Source organism: Nannobrachium achirus (genome assembly GCF_963921795.1).
Source record: "Nannobrachium achirus genome assembly, chromosome: 15".
In the NCBI taxonomy this organism is placed as follows: Eukaryota; Metazoa; Chordata; class Actinopteri; order Myctophiformes; family Myctophidae; genus Nannobrachium; species Nannobrachium achirus.
In genome coordinates, this window is record NC_137822.1 from 22,628,937 (window position 1) to 22,646,585 (window position 17,649).

Genomic DNA, 17,649 nt, shown 5'->3' on the forward strand with positions numbered 1-17,649 from the left:
CCCAGAGCAGGTGCAGTAACCTCCATCTTCAAGATGTTGCTTGAACACCCGGGGTCGAGCTGTCAAAATGCAGGGAATTACTCCCGTTATAACTCTGGACAAGGTAAGAGCTCGTTTTACTTAGGCTATTCTATTGTAGCAGTGGTTTGCAAACCTTTTCATATCTAGCATCAAGGTCCATTGCTTGTGGCATTTTGAGCTGCGTTCGGAACACCATATGAGAATGTGCCTCTCAGACAAGTGGAAGTGTTTTTATTTTTTACTTGTTATCTCTCCTATGGTATCACATGGATGAAATTGTGGACAAAATCCAATCCAACAACATACTAAATTTTCTAATTAAATGTGTAGACTTCTTGTAAATGAAGTAGGCTACCTACCTAATGTAGATGTTCAGCAATAATTTAACTCTTGAGAGCGTCAAATGAAACGGGTCCATTTGGTTTCATTTTACGCTCTCAAATCTATAAGGGTCCATTTGGTTACAAACTCTCCCGTCATTTAACTGGGGACCACCTGGAACCCCCTCCCCAAGGACCACTGGTGGTCCCCGGACCACTGGTTGAAAACCACTGATATACAGTAGGCCTATTATGTGACGAATCTGTTCAGCAATTATTTACAGATTTAATTGGGAGATATAGCTACGTATGTGTTGCTCTCTTGGTTTAGTTTTAGACACATGGTGGTCAGCAGGCTAATAGCCATTAATAGGTCATAATTAGGCATGAAATAGAGGTGATAATAAAGGAAATCAGCACAGCGGGGTGGTTGAGGCACGGGGTCCCCAGTTTTAATGACAGCAAGCAAGTGTGACACCATGGTTTTGTATATAGGCTAATTGTTTTCTGTTCGCTATAGAAAACAAAACAACAAAAATGTCAAGCATGCAGTTGAGCGCCTCGGTATATGCGCTGTATTCCACCACCACCATCAAACCAACCATCGAAATATATCGGAAAAATAGCATATATGGATATGGGCCTACGAAATATTATTAAGCCATATATAGGCTACCCGCGATAATCCATGGCAAAAGAAGAAAAGAAAAAAAAACGCATTCATCATGCTTGTTGAATCTTTTGCGGCTACTTATTTTCCATGAGTGCGTGCGGGAGACGTTGTGAATATTTAATGAGTTCTTATTGTTGGGAGTCATACTAACAGATGTTATGCGCCTGCTGCCATGTCACACCAGCGCTCATGGTAAGAGAGACCCGTAGTAGCGTAGCTTAGCCTATACCGCACCAGAGCCCGTTGTATGCAGCCTCAGCAGTGGTCCTCAAAGAGGAGGTCCCCGCGGCAGCAAATGAGATTTATTATAGCGCCACATTTTTATAAGCTCGTATTGATCTGCCCTTTTTTCCCCCCCCCTTTTTTTCCTTCTATACATATAGCCTAGGTATTTTTAAAATATTTTAACAACAAATCTGTGGGGGTCCCTGCTGGGCTGGCAATATACATATTAATTTAGGGCAGTGGTCCTCAACCTTTTCAGGCTGTGACCCCCAAAATAATCACATTTTCACTGGGGACCCCCACCCTGACGAGCACGAGGCGTTGTGAGCATATAGATCTGCTATTTTCACAATTTCTGCCTCTAATATTTGACAATTTGGCCAATGTTTAATGTGACATTTCAGAGGTAAAAGTCCTTAAATTGTCAATTTAGAAATGTGCAGATATACACTTAAACGTTATGTTGGTGTGTTTACTGTTGAGTGAGAAAACAATGTTGCACATCAAGTTAATCATCATTACCCTATCCCCAGATGATTAACTTGATGTGCAACATTGTTTTGGTTTTTAGGGTCCCAACCCACAAGTTGAGAACCACTGATTTAGGGTTAGGGTTTTAACATGCATGAAAAAGCGTTGAGAAGTGCTCTACGGGCCATGCAGGCTGCATGATGCCCTAACCCCCAGTCCGGGGACAAAATGCTCAACAGGTGTCACATTCCCTTTCGACAGGTGGGGCACCGGGGTGGATAGGACACACACACACACACACACACACACACACACACACACACACACACACACACACACACACACACACACACACACACACACACACACACACACACACAATAGAGAGACATTGAAGCAGCCTGTCTGTCGGTTTCCGAAGCTCTTCGTTTCTTGTTATCCAAAATGATTATCAGCGAAACTTGAAGATATTTTCGTTCGGGGGAAAAACTAACAAACGTGAAAATTCACCTTCAATTCTATGTTAATAGGCCTACTGTTGTTTAGGTGTCTTCGGTTAACATATTATAGGCTAATTCCGATTCGTTTATGGTTGGCCTCTTTTGGCCATAGCCTATTGAATCTATTTATATTGGTGAGGCAAGCATGGAAGTTTAAGTAACCTATACCTCTCTTAGGTGGAAACTTCAAACTCGTAATTATTTTGTTCAGTTTCAGATTCAAACGAATATGTAGGCTATTAGCACCGTTTTACGTTTTCCACCGTGAAAAAAAAAAAGAAAAAAAGATGACGTTAAATGAGTGGTGGTGGGTTTCTCACTCTCTGAGTGACCGGTGACCATTACTTTGATGGTCATTTTATCGCCGTGTGTTTCCCCATTACTGTCGAGCTCGCCCTTCAAAAGTGAGCGATCAATAAGGCATAAAACATATTATAAAACTGAAAAAGTAAAGAGGGGGGGGCGCGCCGCCACCACCGTGGCGCACACATACACACCTTTCACCAAAATGTCGTTCATATAGATGGCTATAGGCCTACTGTAGAAATACAGGCGAACGGGACATTGATTTTAGATTCATCAGGGCTCCGGGTGGGCCGTGCCGTGCCGTGGCACTACCAGTGATTTCCCAAGGCGCTCTTTTGTGCCAGAGATCAGTGTCAATAAAATTCATCTGGTGTTCAGCTCCATCAACATGTTATTGAAGGGCCAATCTCTCACCTAAATAAACACTTGTCTTTGGGAAAACACACGTGACGTGATACGCTACGAGTCTCTCTCTCTCTCTCTCTCTCTCTCTCTCTCTCTCTCTCTCTCTCTCTCTCTCTCTCTCTCTCGCGCGCGCGCGCTAAATAGCTGTTTGTCAACGACTCAACGTCTCAATTTTGTTGTAAAATATATCAAAAAGCATCACGTTTCGCTTGTTGAATTATTGAAATGCATGCTCTTGTTTTTTTTCCCCAGTCTTTCTGAGACACCAAAAAGAGCTTCTAAATAGGCTATAATAATATAATTTGCTTTATCTAGGCCACTTTAAATCTAAAAAATAAGAATGCATCCAAATGTAGTGTAGCCTATTCATTTGTCCTCCGTTGAAAGATATAAGTGAATACTAGAATAGGCTACTCGATGGATTAAAAAAAGAAGGAAAAAAGTAGGCCTATAGCCTATCTATATATTAACCTGTCAATGCCATAAAATCATGTCGATTTCGCTGTTAAAACGTTGATTTCTTCCACTAAAGGAAATAAACTATGTTCTTTAATCACACTTCTCAAATCCCCGTGCATCGAAACATATGGTTATTTATAGGCTACTAGACTTTACTCCCCCACACAAAGTCATAAAAATTACAAGCAGACCTATACCGTGGAATTATTTGTAAAAGCAAGTATAAGTTAAGAGTAGACAATATTGTTGTTGAAATTATAAACTCCATAAAGCCATTAAAATATTAAATTAAAATGAGTGTTTTAAAAGAGAAAGGGCTGTTCTGATCCCGTACAGTTGTGTTGTCCTTCCGGGTATAAGAGTAGGCTATTAGGCTATATGGTAGCACACGCGCGCGCGCGTACACACACACACACACACACACACACACACACACACACACACACACACACACACACACACACACACACACACACACACACACACACACACACACACCGTTCCCAGAGGCAGCCTGGTATAGGTGATGATAATCTATCTCACTCCTCGTCGTCAGGGTAACATCGCGCCATAATCCTGCGCAGAACTCAACACGCCGTAGGGATAAAGCGAACACGGACGGGCACATAGCCTATACAGACAAGCGCACACTATACGTGTGGGTTCTCCTTGTGAAATCTCGTGTGGTGGTGTGTGCGTGTGGGTGTGTGTGTTATGTATGTGTGTTGTGGAGCACATAACAGCCCATGCTGTGCTATAAACATTAGCATATAGGTCTACATTTATATACACCACACGCACGCGCCGGGGTTCTGATAGCTTTAAGTCATGAGCGATGGATGGACTTAGTGAACGGAACTCTCCAAAGGGGCCGCCTAGTAATACGGAGATGCTTCTGGCGTTGTTGGCGCAGAGTGAAGAGCTACGAAAAGGTAATTCCAAAATGTGTGCCGCGCAGTGGGACTGTTGAAGGGATGCATATAACTAGGCCTATATGGAACATTATGTTGACAAAACATTTTTAACCAAACGATCTGAAATGATAGGTCTAGCAGAAAGGCTATATTTGTCCCTATTACAGCTAAACAGTTATAGGCCTAGCCTATAGCTATTCGTGAATATGCTTCATTTGTAACTGACAGATGTTGATATCATGTCACAATTCGTTTTAACGCCTTTTTTCGAATTTAAAATAAGATATGTTAGTGTTGCTTTAGTTTAGCCATGCTTTATTTCTTACGCCTGCCAGTATTTTTCGTTTCTCCTCTCCCCTGTGCGTCAATATGGCATGGCTGTCATATAGACCTGGAGCAGCGTCGTTGTTCTGACTTGGACTCGGCTAAACAACTTTTACGCGCGAGGATCAAAACCGTATTTGTCTGATCTGGCGAATTTGAACCACCATTCAACTCGCTAACATGCGGGGGGGAAAAAACTCTCATACGGTATTATACCATTCCGGGTCAATATTCTAGTCTCATTCTAAACTCACAGCAACTGAGGAGGCCATTCCTTGTGTGTTGGTCTGGGTCTGGACGATGACCAGACCCATGGCTGGGCTCTGAATTTACGCAATAGATTTCGATTGTCCTACTAGGCCTATATGGGTCTACAATTGTAATATTTCATCACTGTCGGGCAGAAACCTCGTATATCGCCAAGTTTCCAAATGTGTACGTTCTTTCGCAAGGTAAAGCCCTGCTTCATCATACAAGGCCGTCACACAAAAGTAATGAAAACAGCAGATCTACAAGCACACAACGCCTTGCGGTGCAAAACGAACGGTTTTGGACATAGGCCTACAAGGTTTTCATCGGACAACGACGATTTGTAATATTACAATTGTAGTAGGCCTACAAGTTGAGAATTTAGCTTCTGGGACACCTTGGGGATGGTGGCGTGAGACAGACAGGACCTGTGCATTCTAGTTTTACGGAACCCACTGAATTAATAATGGCCTGGATGCACCTGTTCGTGACGTGTACTCCCACCGCCACGCAGCACTTGTGCGCCACGGCGCCAGGAGAAATGCGTCCATTAATGTTTCATCAATTGTCAACAAACGAACAATAGCAATGTGATTCCTTAGACGGATGTAATACGAAGTGGTGGGGACTGTTCAATTAGTCATGGAGCGGAATGGCAACATCTTAGCTGCTATTTACGATGCTGCTGATGTAATAGACGTGAGGCCATAATGGACATATACATGACAAGTATTAAGAAACAAAAAACAACATCAAACCGAACGAGCGTTCATTTGACATCATCATAGGCGTCCTATTTTGGAAGGAGTTTGCGCTGAATTTATGTTTCAATGCACTTAAATAAACTAAAACTAAAGCCGCATGACGAGAGATGACCCCTTCTGGTATTATACAGTCATTTAATTTGAGCTATTTCATTAGTAAACCGTAAAGTATATACCAGTAAAGTATATATATATATATATATATATATATATATATATATATATATATATATATATATATATATATATATATATATATATATAGGCCTATATATATAAAATCCCAAATAGGATAATAACTAATCGCATGTGTGGAAATTATACTGAATAATCCTTTAAGTTTAAGTCCTACTGTATATTTCTGTGTCCTGTGTCGCTGACTGGTCTTTCAGTGAAAACCTCAAGTCTTAATTATTTCAGGACCAGATGCTATAACAGTGAAGTGACTGAAATCGTTTATGTGCGTCGACCCATTTTGGTTCCATTTAGCCGACGAGGTTAAATTATCACTGAGGATTGTACTGTGTGTGAGCAAACCAACCACAAGGATCTTGTGCACATGTACATGTTGCTCTTCATCCAGCTTAACAGCAGCAGTGTTTTATTATGAGACATAGGCCTAATATAGCTAATTCACCCAGATTATTTTTATTTTGTCATAAGGATGCATTCGTCATATAACGTGGGTTGTGAAAGTGAACATCCCAATTAGATTTATTATTATTATTGTTGTTATTTACGACATTTTAAGCCTATACAATTTCTAAAATTGTTAATTTTGTCATTTTGGGCATAAACAAATACATTGAAGGGTAAATAATCTCACAGCCTTATTATGCCGTGCAAGTTCAAATCAAAATAGGCTACTTTAACTATAAAACATTTTTAGGATACATTGAGGGAAAATAGCCAAATGAATCTACAGGCGCCCATGGGTGCCTATACTGTATACTCAACCTGCATTCATGTGAACGACTGGTGCCATTTGTGACGTCAGATGTTGTCTCATGTTTAGGCCTACTGTATCTGATGGTGGCATTGGGTGACGTCAGGCTGACACATTGTAATGCGGTCTGTTAGCCTACTACCATGGAGCATTGTACAGTTTCATTACACTATGGCCTGCCATGTGAGCCATATTCATGTCAAGGACCCCAAAAACGTATATCTATTATTTTGGCCACGGACCCCCATGCAGGGACACCCCAGAATAGAAGATTGATGTGTTTAAAAAAAAGCTTGCAGCGCAGCGAGCGCGTATCTGTTATTTCATAATAGCCAACATATAGCCTGAGAGATTGATATTTTGACTTTGCTGTGGATATGATGATGATGATGATGATGATGATGATGATGATGATGGAAGGAAAGGGACGATCTATAGCATACTTTTCTATTAAAATGATTGTGTTTTACGACGCCAAGAAACTGTTTTATTTTATTTTAGAAAATAAGAAATAACAGCTTACATCGACGTTCTGTAAGATTAGGCCTATAGCCGCAAGTTAAAGAAAACAGGAAAAAAAACACGAGACAACAGCCTGCTGATTTGAGAAACATAGACCTACGTATAGCTACATACAAAAATAAATAAGTGGCCAATAGGGCGTTTTTGACGATAAAGAAGAATATCCCGGTATTCAGGTTAATCATGCATATTTATTCAGCTTTCTGCTTGTGATTCATGCATGCGCTTATTTATTTAGGCTATTTTTCGTTAGCAAATGAGTCCATTTATAGGCTATTTGTGGAAATGATGTAGTAATCACTAACAAATAATAGCCTACATAAATGAATAAATAGACTAAAGAAAGAAAGAAACCGGATGTAGACAGCCTATAAAGAAAAGAAGAAGAAAAAAGACATAAACGTTCTGCGTTGCTGATACATTTATATATAAATCTATTTTACGTTTGTGTTTAGGTTAAGACTTTGCGGTGACCCGTACTGTGTTGTGATGGCTGTCCCCTTCCAGAGATCCCAGTGTGTGCGGGCTGCAGCCAACACATCGTGGACCGCTTCATCCTCAAGGTGCTGGACCGCCACTGGCACAGCAAGTGCCTGAAATGCAGCGACTGCCAGTCCCAGTTGGCCGACAAGTGTTTCAGCCGAGGCGACAGCGTCTACTGCAAAGAGGACTTCTTCAAGTGAGTAGGCTGCATGTATAGGCCTATAGGCTATCGCGGATGTCGGGTGGAAACCTTGTAGGACCTGTCCAAAACCGTTCCTTTTGTATTTATCATTTTAAAAAATATTTAAAATAGTCGAAATAGCCGATCTTCAACTTCAAGCTCACGACGCTTGTAGATCTGCTATTAGTATTTTCACTGCATGGTTTTGTGCGACAGTTGTATTGGTGCGAAAAGAACGTACAAATGTGTGTGGGGGGGAACTAGTTTTTCTTCTGCCCGACAATGATGATATATACTAAGCCCCCAGCTTATTACAATTAAATGTCCATGCGATAATTGCTAGGCGATTTATTTCAGTGTTAAATCTTTTCTGATAGTGGCCTAATCAAATGAAATGCATTTTTCCCAGGTCGGGATGTAGGCCTATATATAGCCTAGACTATTTTTTTGTATCCAATCAGAAGAGGGAACACACGAGCGTATTGAAGTGAAATTGGAAGTGATGAACAGTAGCCAACGACAAAATGTGACATAGCTGTTTACACAATTGCTGCACCCCTCCAACTGTAGGCTATAGGCCTATAGACCTATTATGTTCCCCATTTTCAACTGTTTTTTATTCTATTTTGACACTTGCTTTGGCAATGGACGTTTTCTCATGCCAGGCTCATTTGAATTGAATTGAATTGTATTTGAGCTGCAGAGACGCGGTGAAAAAAGAAATCATATATCCGGTCAACAACAAACTATCTGTTTCTTTTAACCAAAGAACATATCGCTAATAAACACTAGGACATTTAATAATACGATATGTCTAATATGTTATGTATTATTATAGCCTACCTACATTTGAGTGTGGCATGGTGATGGAAAGAGGATTGATCATATCGTTCCTCATATCTTTTCCCAAAAGGAGATTTGGGACCAAGTGCGCCGCGTGTCAACAGGGAATCCCTCCGACGCAGGTGGTGCGGAGGGCACAGGACTTCGTGTACCACCTGCACTGCTTCGCGTGCGTGGTGTGCAAGAGGCAGCTGGCCACGGGGGACGAGTACTACCTGATGGAGGACAGCAGGCTGGTCTGCAAGCAGGACTATGAGACCGCCAAACAGAGAGGTAAGGACCAGAATCACCACCATAGGATCCCTGTGGGTCCTCTTTGCATGAAGCTATCGCTATTTTTTGTTTTTTGTTTCATACATTTTGTTTTTAATTGTTTAAACGTAGGGGGAGAGCTAGCTCTGGTCCATAGCGTTAGTGGAGTTGTTAGGTCTGGGAGAACTCCACTAACGCTATGGACCAGAGCAAGGGGAGAGCCTGCACGATTGTAACGTTTTTCACATTTCAATATTTTACTCAGAGATTATTTTACCTACATATGTAATATTTTCAGGCAAAGGACATACACATGTCTGCTATCATAAACCACTTCAAGTTTTGAGTTATTAAACCGAGAGTGGACGACGCTGTTCCGATGTTACATTTGAAGCCCAAACGGGATTAATTGTAACAGCATGATTTACAAATGTAACACAGCTAAAGAACCTTAATAAACACCTTAATAAAAATTTCACACACTGTGCAAAAAGTGTAGGCCAACAAAAAAGAAAGAAAAACGTGGTTCCATTAGATCGAGTTACATACAGACAACATTAATCATTTAGCTGGGGACTCCCCTGGTCCCACTGAGGACCCCTGGGAGTCCCCCGACCCCAGGTTGAGAACCAGCTATATTAATAATTCATCATTTGATCATGTAACAAAGATATAGAGGTGTGCACCTGTGCAGTTTTGTATAGCCTATTTATACGCCGATAAAATGATGCGTGCTGGGCTGGCTGCATGATAATAAGACGGCGTGGGAACCAAATCTAACCCAAACTAATCAGTTCCATTGGGTTATATATAGGCTACGTGTGTGTGTGTGTGTGTGTGTGTGTGTGTGTGTGTGTGTGTGTGTGTGCGTGCGTGCGTGCGTGCGTGCGTGTGTGTGTGTGTGTGTGTGTGTGTGCGTGCGTGCGCGCGCGCGCGTACCACAGGTGTTTTATGCATTATTAAGCGGCTGCTTTGAGTTGTGAATTTGATGTGACAATGAGGTCACCCATAAACCTTGACCCATCTGCGCTAATTGCATCGTTGGGGCTGCGACCAATCGATAGCAACCTGCACAACATGGACATCATGGAACTCTCACACACTTGCACTTGAAATGACGACGAGCTTGAACGACTGTGCTCTCTCTCTCTCTCTCTCTCTCTCTGTGTGTGTGTGTGTGTGTGTGTGTGTGTGTGTGTGTGTGTGTGTGTGTGTGTGTGTGTGTGTGTGTGTGTGCGTGCGTGCGTGCGTGCGTGCGTGCGTGCGTGCGTGCGTGCGTGTGTGTGTGTGCGTGCGTGCATGAGCGCGCGTGCCTGCAGCTGTTGTTTGAAAATTATTTAACTAAACAATTTGTAGCCTAAAAAATGGAGTTGGTTCCATAATCTGCACCTGTTTATAACACTATATATACCTAATCTGCACTTCACTAGGCCTATCTAAAACACTGATATTCTTTGGCATGAATTTGTTCATTGCTCAGAGCTAAATAAAATATTCAACATATCTCTTAGCTTTTATACATTTTATTTATTTATCGTCTCGTTAAAAATAAAATGTCTTTATTTAAATGGGGTGAAATGAATGAAGGTCCGTCTTGCATTTCACACACACACACACACACACACACACACACACACACACACACACACACACACACACACACACGCACACACACACACACACACACACACACACACAAACAAATGTTGTGATTTGCAATCAGTTAAACAAAAGTTATATATGCAAATCTCTTTCAAACCTAGTGCTTCTTTTTTTCTTTTTTATTCATAGAATATTTATTGGGTGATATTTCGTTTGCATGCAGTGTCATTTTCCCTTCAAATTGCATCAAAGTAAATCTACCCCAAAATTATATTATGACAAAGACTGAAATATGGGGACATTGCATGGTCTGCAATAATAATAATTATTTTAAAAAACTGACCCCTAATACAAACAATAAAAACACAATAGCATGCAAGTTTCAAAACTTTAGCTAAGATTGAGAAGAGCAAAGAAGTTATTAAATGTATAGTTTAGCCATGCAGATAATCAATAATTACATTGAAAAAACATGTTGATGAACAAACTCAGCATATTCCCTGTAGACTCTTATGGTGATATAATACACCATGGGCTTTGGTCAAGTTTTATCTGCCCCATCTGTTTGTTTGAATTTACTGCCCCACACCAAGTGCTGATTTATGCAACGAGTTAACACCAGTTTTCAAGAAAAACACACACGTTTATTTTACTAATGAGGAGTGCAATTATGTGGGCAGTATCCATTTGGGGGATGGTCTCACATTTTCCGATGTAATTGCTTCATCGGCCAACAAATGCACTGACAAGAAGGAATTACATAGGCATACATCTCTACTAAATTTAGCCCCTTTCCCACTGACATGACCCAACACCACACCACTCCACTCCACACCGCCCACTTGTGCCAGGTTTTCCACTACAAGAGTGGTGTGAAAGTGGTACTAAACATAGTACTAAAAAGTATCCAATCCAGAGTAGGTCTGAGCTAGGCCAAACAGGGCCAAACACTTCATAATGACTGATCACTAACTGACTTTTCATTTAGACCACCAGGATATAGTTGTAATACACGATAATAGATTATATTGTGTTATATAATCACTGTTATAATCTATTATAGTGTATTATAATTAGGATAGTTGTAATACAAATTTATATTGTATTAGTTCAATTTGTTTCTTACCGATAGGGGTACTTTGTGTAATGGAAGATATTTTTATGTGGTGCGGTGTGGTGTAGTGTCGTGTAGTGTGGTGCAAAGCTGCAGTGGAAAGGGGGTTAAAGTGGGGTCAGAGGACCCCAGTGGGTCCTTGAGGTTCCAAGGGGTCCCTATGGGTAAAATATTGATAGTTATAGGAACCAAATGGACCCTTACAGGTCTGCTAAATTAACAAGGAGGATTCTGCAGTGTAGATTGGGGTCCCAGACCTAAAAACCTTGGCCTAACGCATATCAAACTGAAATAAAGAAAAGCTTTAGATCATTGGCTTAATCATAATGCATTTCACTGTAACTGTGGACCAACTATTTGAATTTCATATTTTTAGCTACGTATACCTAAACATTCTGTTCCATCAGGTAACATAGATTTCTCAACCAGCGTCCTTCTTGCCATTTAACCTTTCAGAAGCAGACTCGACCGCGAAAAGGCCGCGAACGACCATCACAGCCAAGCAACTGGAGACGCTGAAAAATGCTTACAACAACTCCCCCAAACCCGCTCGCCATGTCCGGGAACAGCTCTCGTCAGAGACGGGCCTGGATATGCGCGTTGTGCAGGTAAAGTACATTACTGTCCATTCAAGACTATCCCATTAGCAGTGGTGTAAAGCAGTGGTTCTCAACCTTTTCAGGCCACGACCAACGATCAAGAGTTGAGGCATTACATTTTGTATAACACGGTTCTATTGCGAGGCGTTGTGAGCATGTAGATCTGCTATTTTCACAATTTCTGCCTCTAATATTTGACAATTTGGCCAATGTTTAAATTGTCATTTTAGAGGTATTAAAAAGTCCTTAATTGTCACTTTAGAAATGTGCAGATACCCTCTATTTTAAACTTTATGTGTGTTTGTTTACTGTTGAGTGAGAAAACAATATTGTACATTAAGTTAATCATCTGGGGACCCCCCAAAATAATTTGGGGACCCCCCTGGGGTTCCCAGGGAACCACTGGTGTAAAGTAACGAAGTACATTTACTCAAGTACTGTACGTAGGTACACTTTTGAGCTATTTGTACTTTACTCGAGTAATCCCAGTTTCCAATACTTTACTTCTACTCCACTGCATCTCGGATCCAAATATTGTACTTTTAGTCCACTACATTTATTTGAAAACTTTAGTTACTAGTTACTTTGCGTCGCGACACATTGTTTGAGCTTGTAGATCTGTTAATTTCAAACATTTTGTACTTTTAATTTTGGTACTTTAAGCACATTTTGATGTCAGAATATTTCTATATTGCAGTATTGATACTTTTACTTAAGTAACCACTGGGGCCACTATCCATTAGTGGCCCCAGTTCATTATGATCAAAAGGACAATAGTGCCTGAAATGGCCTGCAGTAGGTGTGTGTGTGTGTGTGTGTGTGCGTGCGTGCGTGCGTGCGTGCGTGCGTGCGTGCGTGCGCCGTGCTACGCATGCAAAAACACACACGCACACACATACAGTACGCGTGCGCGCAAGTGTGTGCGTCTTATGTTGGGCTGGATTTACGGTTAGATGGAGTAAAATGAAAGTCAGAATGGTGTAAGTAAGTGCAAGCTCGTTAACAATGCTAAGAGGGTCCCTCGCATATTGTCTGTGAAAGTGTCTCACTGCAGCTCACTGTGTGCTGACCATATATATTGTTTTATTTGCAAGGACAAAAGTAGAGATGGAAGCCACTAAAACGCTGATCATTATTCAGTGAGGTGGAGAGGGGTGAAGAGGGTTCATTTAGGGCAACGTATCGTCATTGTCGGGCAGAAACCTCGTATCTCCAAGTTTCACATTTGTATACTTTTTCGCAAAGTAACGCCCTGCTTCATCACAGAAGGCCTTCGCACAAAAGTAGTGAAAACAGCAGAGCTACAAGCACACAATGCCTCGCGGCGCGAGGCGTTGTGGCGTTAGTTTAAATCATTTTTTAAATGATGAATACAAAACAATGGTTTTGGACATACAAGGTTTCCACCCGACAACAACGATATCATCATGTGAAACTGCTTCTTTGCTTGTGAGTCAGTTGGATAAGGTCTCTATGTCGGCTAAACCATAATGAAGAAATTGTATTTTAGTCAATAACCTGTGATTTAATTGAAATGTACAAAACTTGCACGCATATCTTATAGGCCAGCATTGGATACAATGATGGTTCAAATAGAGAATGCCTTGGTCATAGTTAATTCTGAATGACCGCGTGAACCTTTCTAGCATCCCTATTCTGGGCATGTCATAACAGGTGACCATACAGATGAACATTTGGCAAAAATCTGCAACAACGTGGGCTTATAGACTGGATATATTAACTGAAGAGTTTTGGTGTAGACAAGGGGGAAAAAGGGCCCCCTGGGGAATGAAGTATGAAAGGTTCAAGTGGTTAATAGAATGGTCAAAGATGAACGGCCACACAACAGGTCTGTGAGAAGGGGTACAGGAAAGGAACCTGACTGATTCTGGGGTTGAGGACAACTTGTAGCTGTCGCCAAGTTAATTAGGTGTGTGATAAATCTGTTGCAGGGAACGCTTATCTCATTTCACTATTTCAGTCTCCCACTTAGAATCAACAAGATGTGAATTCGTCCTTGAAAATGAATGTTTTTCTTTTAATACTTGAATGCACTGTGGGCGCACTAGAAGATATAGCATCATACTGTGTCTTATACAATACATTTAGCAAATGTGCAATGTCTGTATTAGAAAGGGCAACAAAAACAGACATAAATAGATGTAGGGTTGCTTGAATGTTTCAGGTGCAAAACAGTAGGGCTACGGATCAATTCCAAATACATGTTACCCCAAGAAAAGGCCAATACACGGTTTAATATTGACAAATGTTTAAGTGTACAAATATTGAAAATTAGTATAAAGCATTTTATACAGTAAGTGCCACAGTAAAATGCACTTTGAAATTGAATACAGTATGGATACCTATAAAGGCATCCAATCAGGATTAGCCCACTTCTTCAAAGCTAAATTTAAAAAGCTAGAAGAAAAAAGGGGTTTGTGTAATTTCTCTATCTCTACTTACTATAGCAAACACAAATCAGAATGAAAACTAATTGTAAAGAAAAAAATACCATGTAATTATTTTAAAACATTTTATTTCCCCAATTATTTGTAGGCCCACTGCAAATACCTTCATGGCCCCCAGTCCCCCCATCAGCATAATAATCAAACATTGTGCTGTGTTCAGTGAAAAAAGTATTCACATTTTTTACTTAAAGTAAAAGTATCAATACTGCAATATAGAAATACTCTGTAAGGCTGCAGCCACACCAAAGTATGGTCGCCATACCGGATAAACAGCGCGGCTGACTAAAAACGCAGCGAGTTCATTCTGTCCCAAAGCCAGTGACACGCCTGTCAGTCACTTCCAGAATCCTCCCCATTCTGCCTTCGACTCACCTGATTGGACACAGAGCAGATATCCTCTACTGGCATGAAACCGCCCCATTCTCATTGAAATGAATTGACGGAATGGGGATTCCACTCTCATAGGTACTTTGGTGTGGCTTCAGTCTTACAAGTAAAAGTGCGGAATTCAAAATGTGCTTGAGTAAAAGTATAAAAGTATTGGTATCAAAATATACTTAAAGTACCAAAAGTAAAAGTACAAATTGTTTGAAAATAGCACATCTACAAGCTCACGTTGTGGGCTTGTAGATTTGAATTAAGTACGTTACTTAAGTAATGTACTTAACTTTCCCCCACTGCTCCCCGTGCAGGTGTGGTTCCAGAACAGACGAGCTAAAGAGAAGCGCTTGAAGAAGGACGCAGGGAGGCAGAGGTGGGGGCAGTACTTCCGCAACATGAAGCGATCCCGGGGGAGTTCCAAATCAGACAAGGACAGCATCCAGGAGGAGGGCGTGGACAGCGACGCCGAGGTCTCCTTCACAGGTACATAACCTCACACATGATGCAGACTCTCACCGGACGTATTAGGGCAGTGGTTCTCAACCTGTGGGGTCCCCTATTTTGGGGGGTCTCCAGATGATTAACTTAATGTGTAACATTGTTTTCTCACTCAATAGTGAACAATCCAACATATAGTGTAAATGTATAGAGGGTATCTGCATATTTCTAAAGTGACAATTTAAGGACTTTTCAATATCTCTTTAAAAATTACAAATTAAACATTGGCCAAATTGTCAAATATTAGAGACAGAAATTGTGCCGATCTATATGTTCACAACGCCTCGCAACGAGGCATTGTGAGCATGTAGATGTGCTATTTTCACAATAGAATCGTGTTATACAAAATATAATGCCTCAACTGGGGGGGGGGGATGCTCTCCATTCTGACATGTCTCCTTTCCGACATCTAACCCTAACCCTATGCCTTCCCTAACCCTAACCCTAACCTTAACCTCTATGGAATTGTTGACACTCCGACAATAAGAATTCACTGTCGGAGTGGAGACATGTCGGAATGGAGATGTGTAACCCCCCCCCCCCCCCCCCATTTAAAATATGATTATTTTAAGAGTCACAGCCTGAAAAGGTTGAGAACCTCTGTTTTAGGGTTGCACATACGTCTGTCCGTTCTATTCTTGGGAACGCATTGCATCCACTTGGACTCAGATTAGATGAACAGATTAGAATTGGGTTGTCAAAGCCTATGATCATTGTGACTTGACGAATTAGACTACTTATATTTTGCACAGAATACTTTTTTTCTTTTTCTTCTTCTTCACATATTTATTTGGACATGGATATTTGGAATTTGCAATTGCGATGTGAAGATTCTACTTTTATATTAGTAGTAGTAGGTTAAGTAGTCCAAACAATCACTGAAATTGTACACATGTAAAAAATAAAACAAAAAAATCTACCAGATTTTAAATTTGACAAAATATTAAACCGAGAACAACTCAGATACATTATGAGGAGATAAATGTGGAATAAGAAATTAATTCAACTTAATCATAATTATAATAATAGCAACATTTGTAATAGATTATAACAAATGCCTTATGTCCTTATGTACATTGAATGTTTTATTTCAAACATTTAAAAAACAAACACAATAATACTGCATAAAAAAACTAAATAATGCACAATATTCCAAAATGCAATAATAATTGTTCGAAAGGGAATAGGAATGAAGCCTAAGCTTATCTGGTCCTACCTCCAATGTCCATACAGATGAGCCACCCATGTCAGAGATGAGCCACACCAACGGTATCTACAGCGGCATGAGCGAGTCCTCTCCAGTGATGGGGGGCCGGCAGGGAGCCTTCCCCCTGGAGCATGGCGTGCCCTCCCAGGACCAGTTCCACGACATACGCTCCAACAGCCCGTACGGCCTTCCGCAGTCCCCCGGTTCACTGCAGGCCTTGCCCAGGCACCAGCCCCTCATCTCTGGCCTGGTATACCCTGACTCTGGCCTATCGATCATGACCCAAGGCAGCGGTCCCGGGATGAACCCGGCCATGAGGGTCTCCATGGGGGGAACAAACGGTCCCAGCTCAGACCTCTCCACGGGCAGCAGTGGAGGCTACCCGGACTTCCCTGCTAGTCCAGCTTCTTGGTTGGATGAAGTGGACCATGGGCAGTTTTGATAGGTCAACTACGAAGAATTGGAGATGTGTTTCTTTTTTTTTCTCTCTTCTTCTTCTTCTTCTTCTGTCTTGTTTGGGAGGGGTTTATGAGGGGAAAAAGGGGGGGGGGGAATAAAAAACGATTGTCACACAGTGATGGGTAAAACAGTGGTTCTCAAAGCGGGTTCCAGGGACCCTCAGGGTTTCTTGAGGGGGTTCCCAATGGACCCTTAAAAGTCTATAACTCTGAGAGTGTACAAATGGAACCAAATGGACCCGTAAGGGCCCATCTGGTTCCAAACTTTTGAGAACCACTGGTGTAAAAGACTCTAGTCTGGACAGTTGCTGTCTTGCTGTCTTTGGATCACCTTGTTATTATCTGAACATCAGGTTAATTCTTTGGACTGGATGGAAGGACTAACGCTGTTGAGAAATATCCTTGTTGTGGGGGGAAAAAAAGCACTTCACCTGAAAAGAATGGTCTATGAGTAAAGCTGTATA

The 17,649-nt window shown here is 41.2% G+C and overlaps 1 protein-coding gene across 1 annotated transcript; it reads left to right on the top strand.

Annotated features, from left to right (window-relative positions):
• Positions 1 to 33: 33 nt before the first annotated feature.
• Positions 34 to 17,169, top strand: lhx3 (LIM homeobox 3; the record flags this gene model as incomplete). The annotated part of the gene is made up of 6 exons (XM_080742505.1): positions 34 to 103; positions 7,607 to 7,778; positions 8,677 to 8,879; positions 12,031 to 12,182; positions 15,334 to 15,505; positions 16,754 to 17,169. 6 exons carry the CDS (start codon positions 34 to 36, stop codon positions 17,167 to 17,169), a joined length of 1,185 nt encoding a protein of 394 aa, XP_080598631.1.
• Between the last annotated feature and the right edge of the window lie 480 nt (positions 17,170 to 17,649).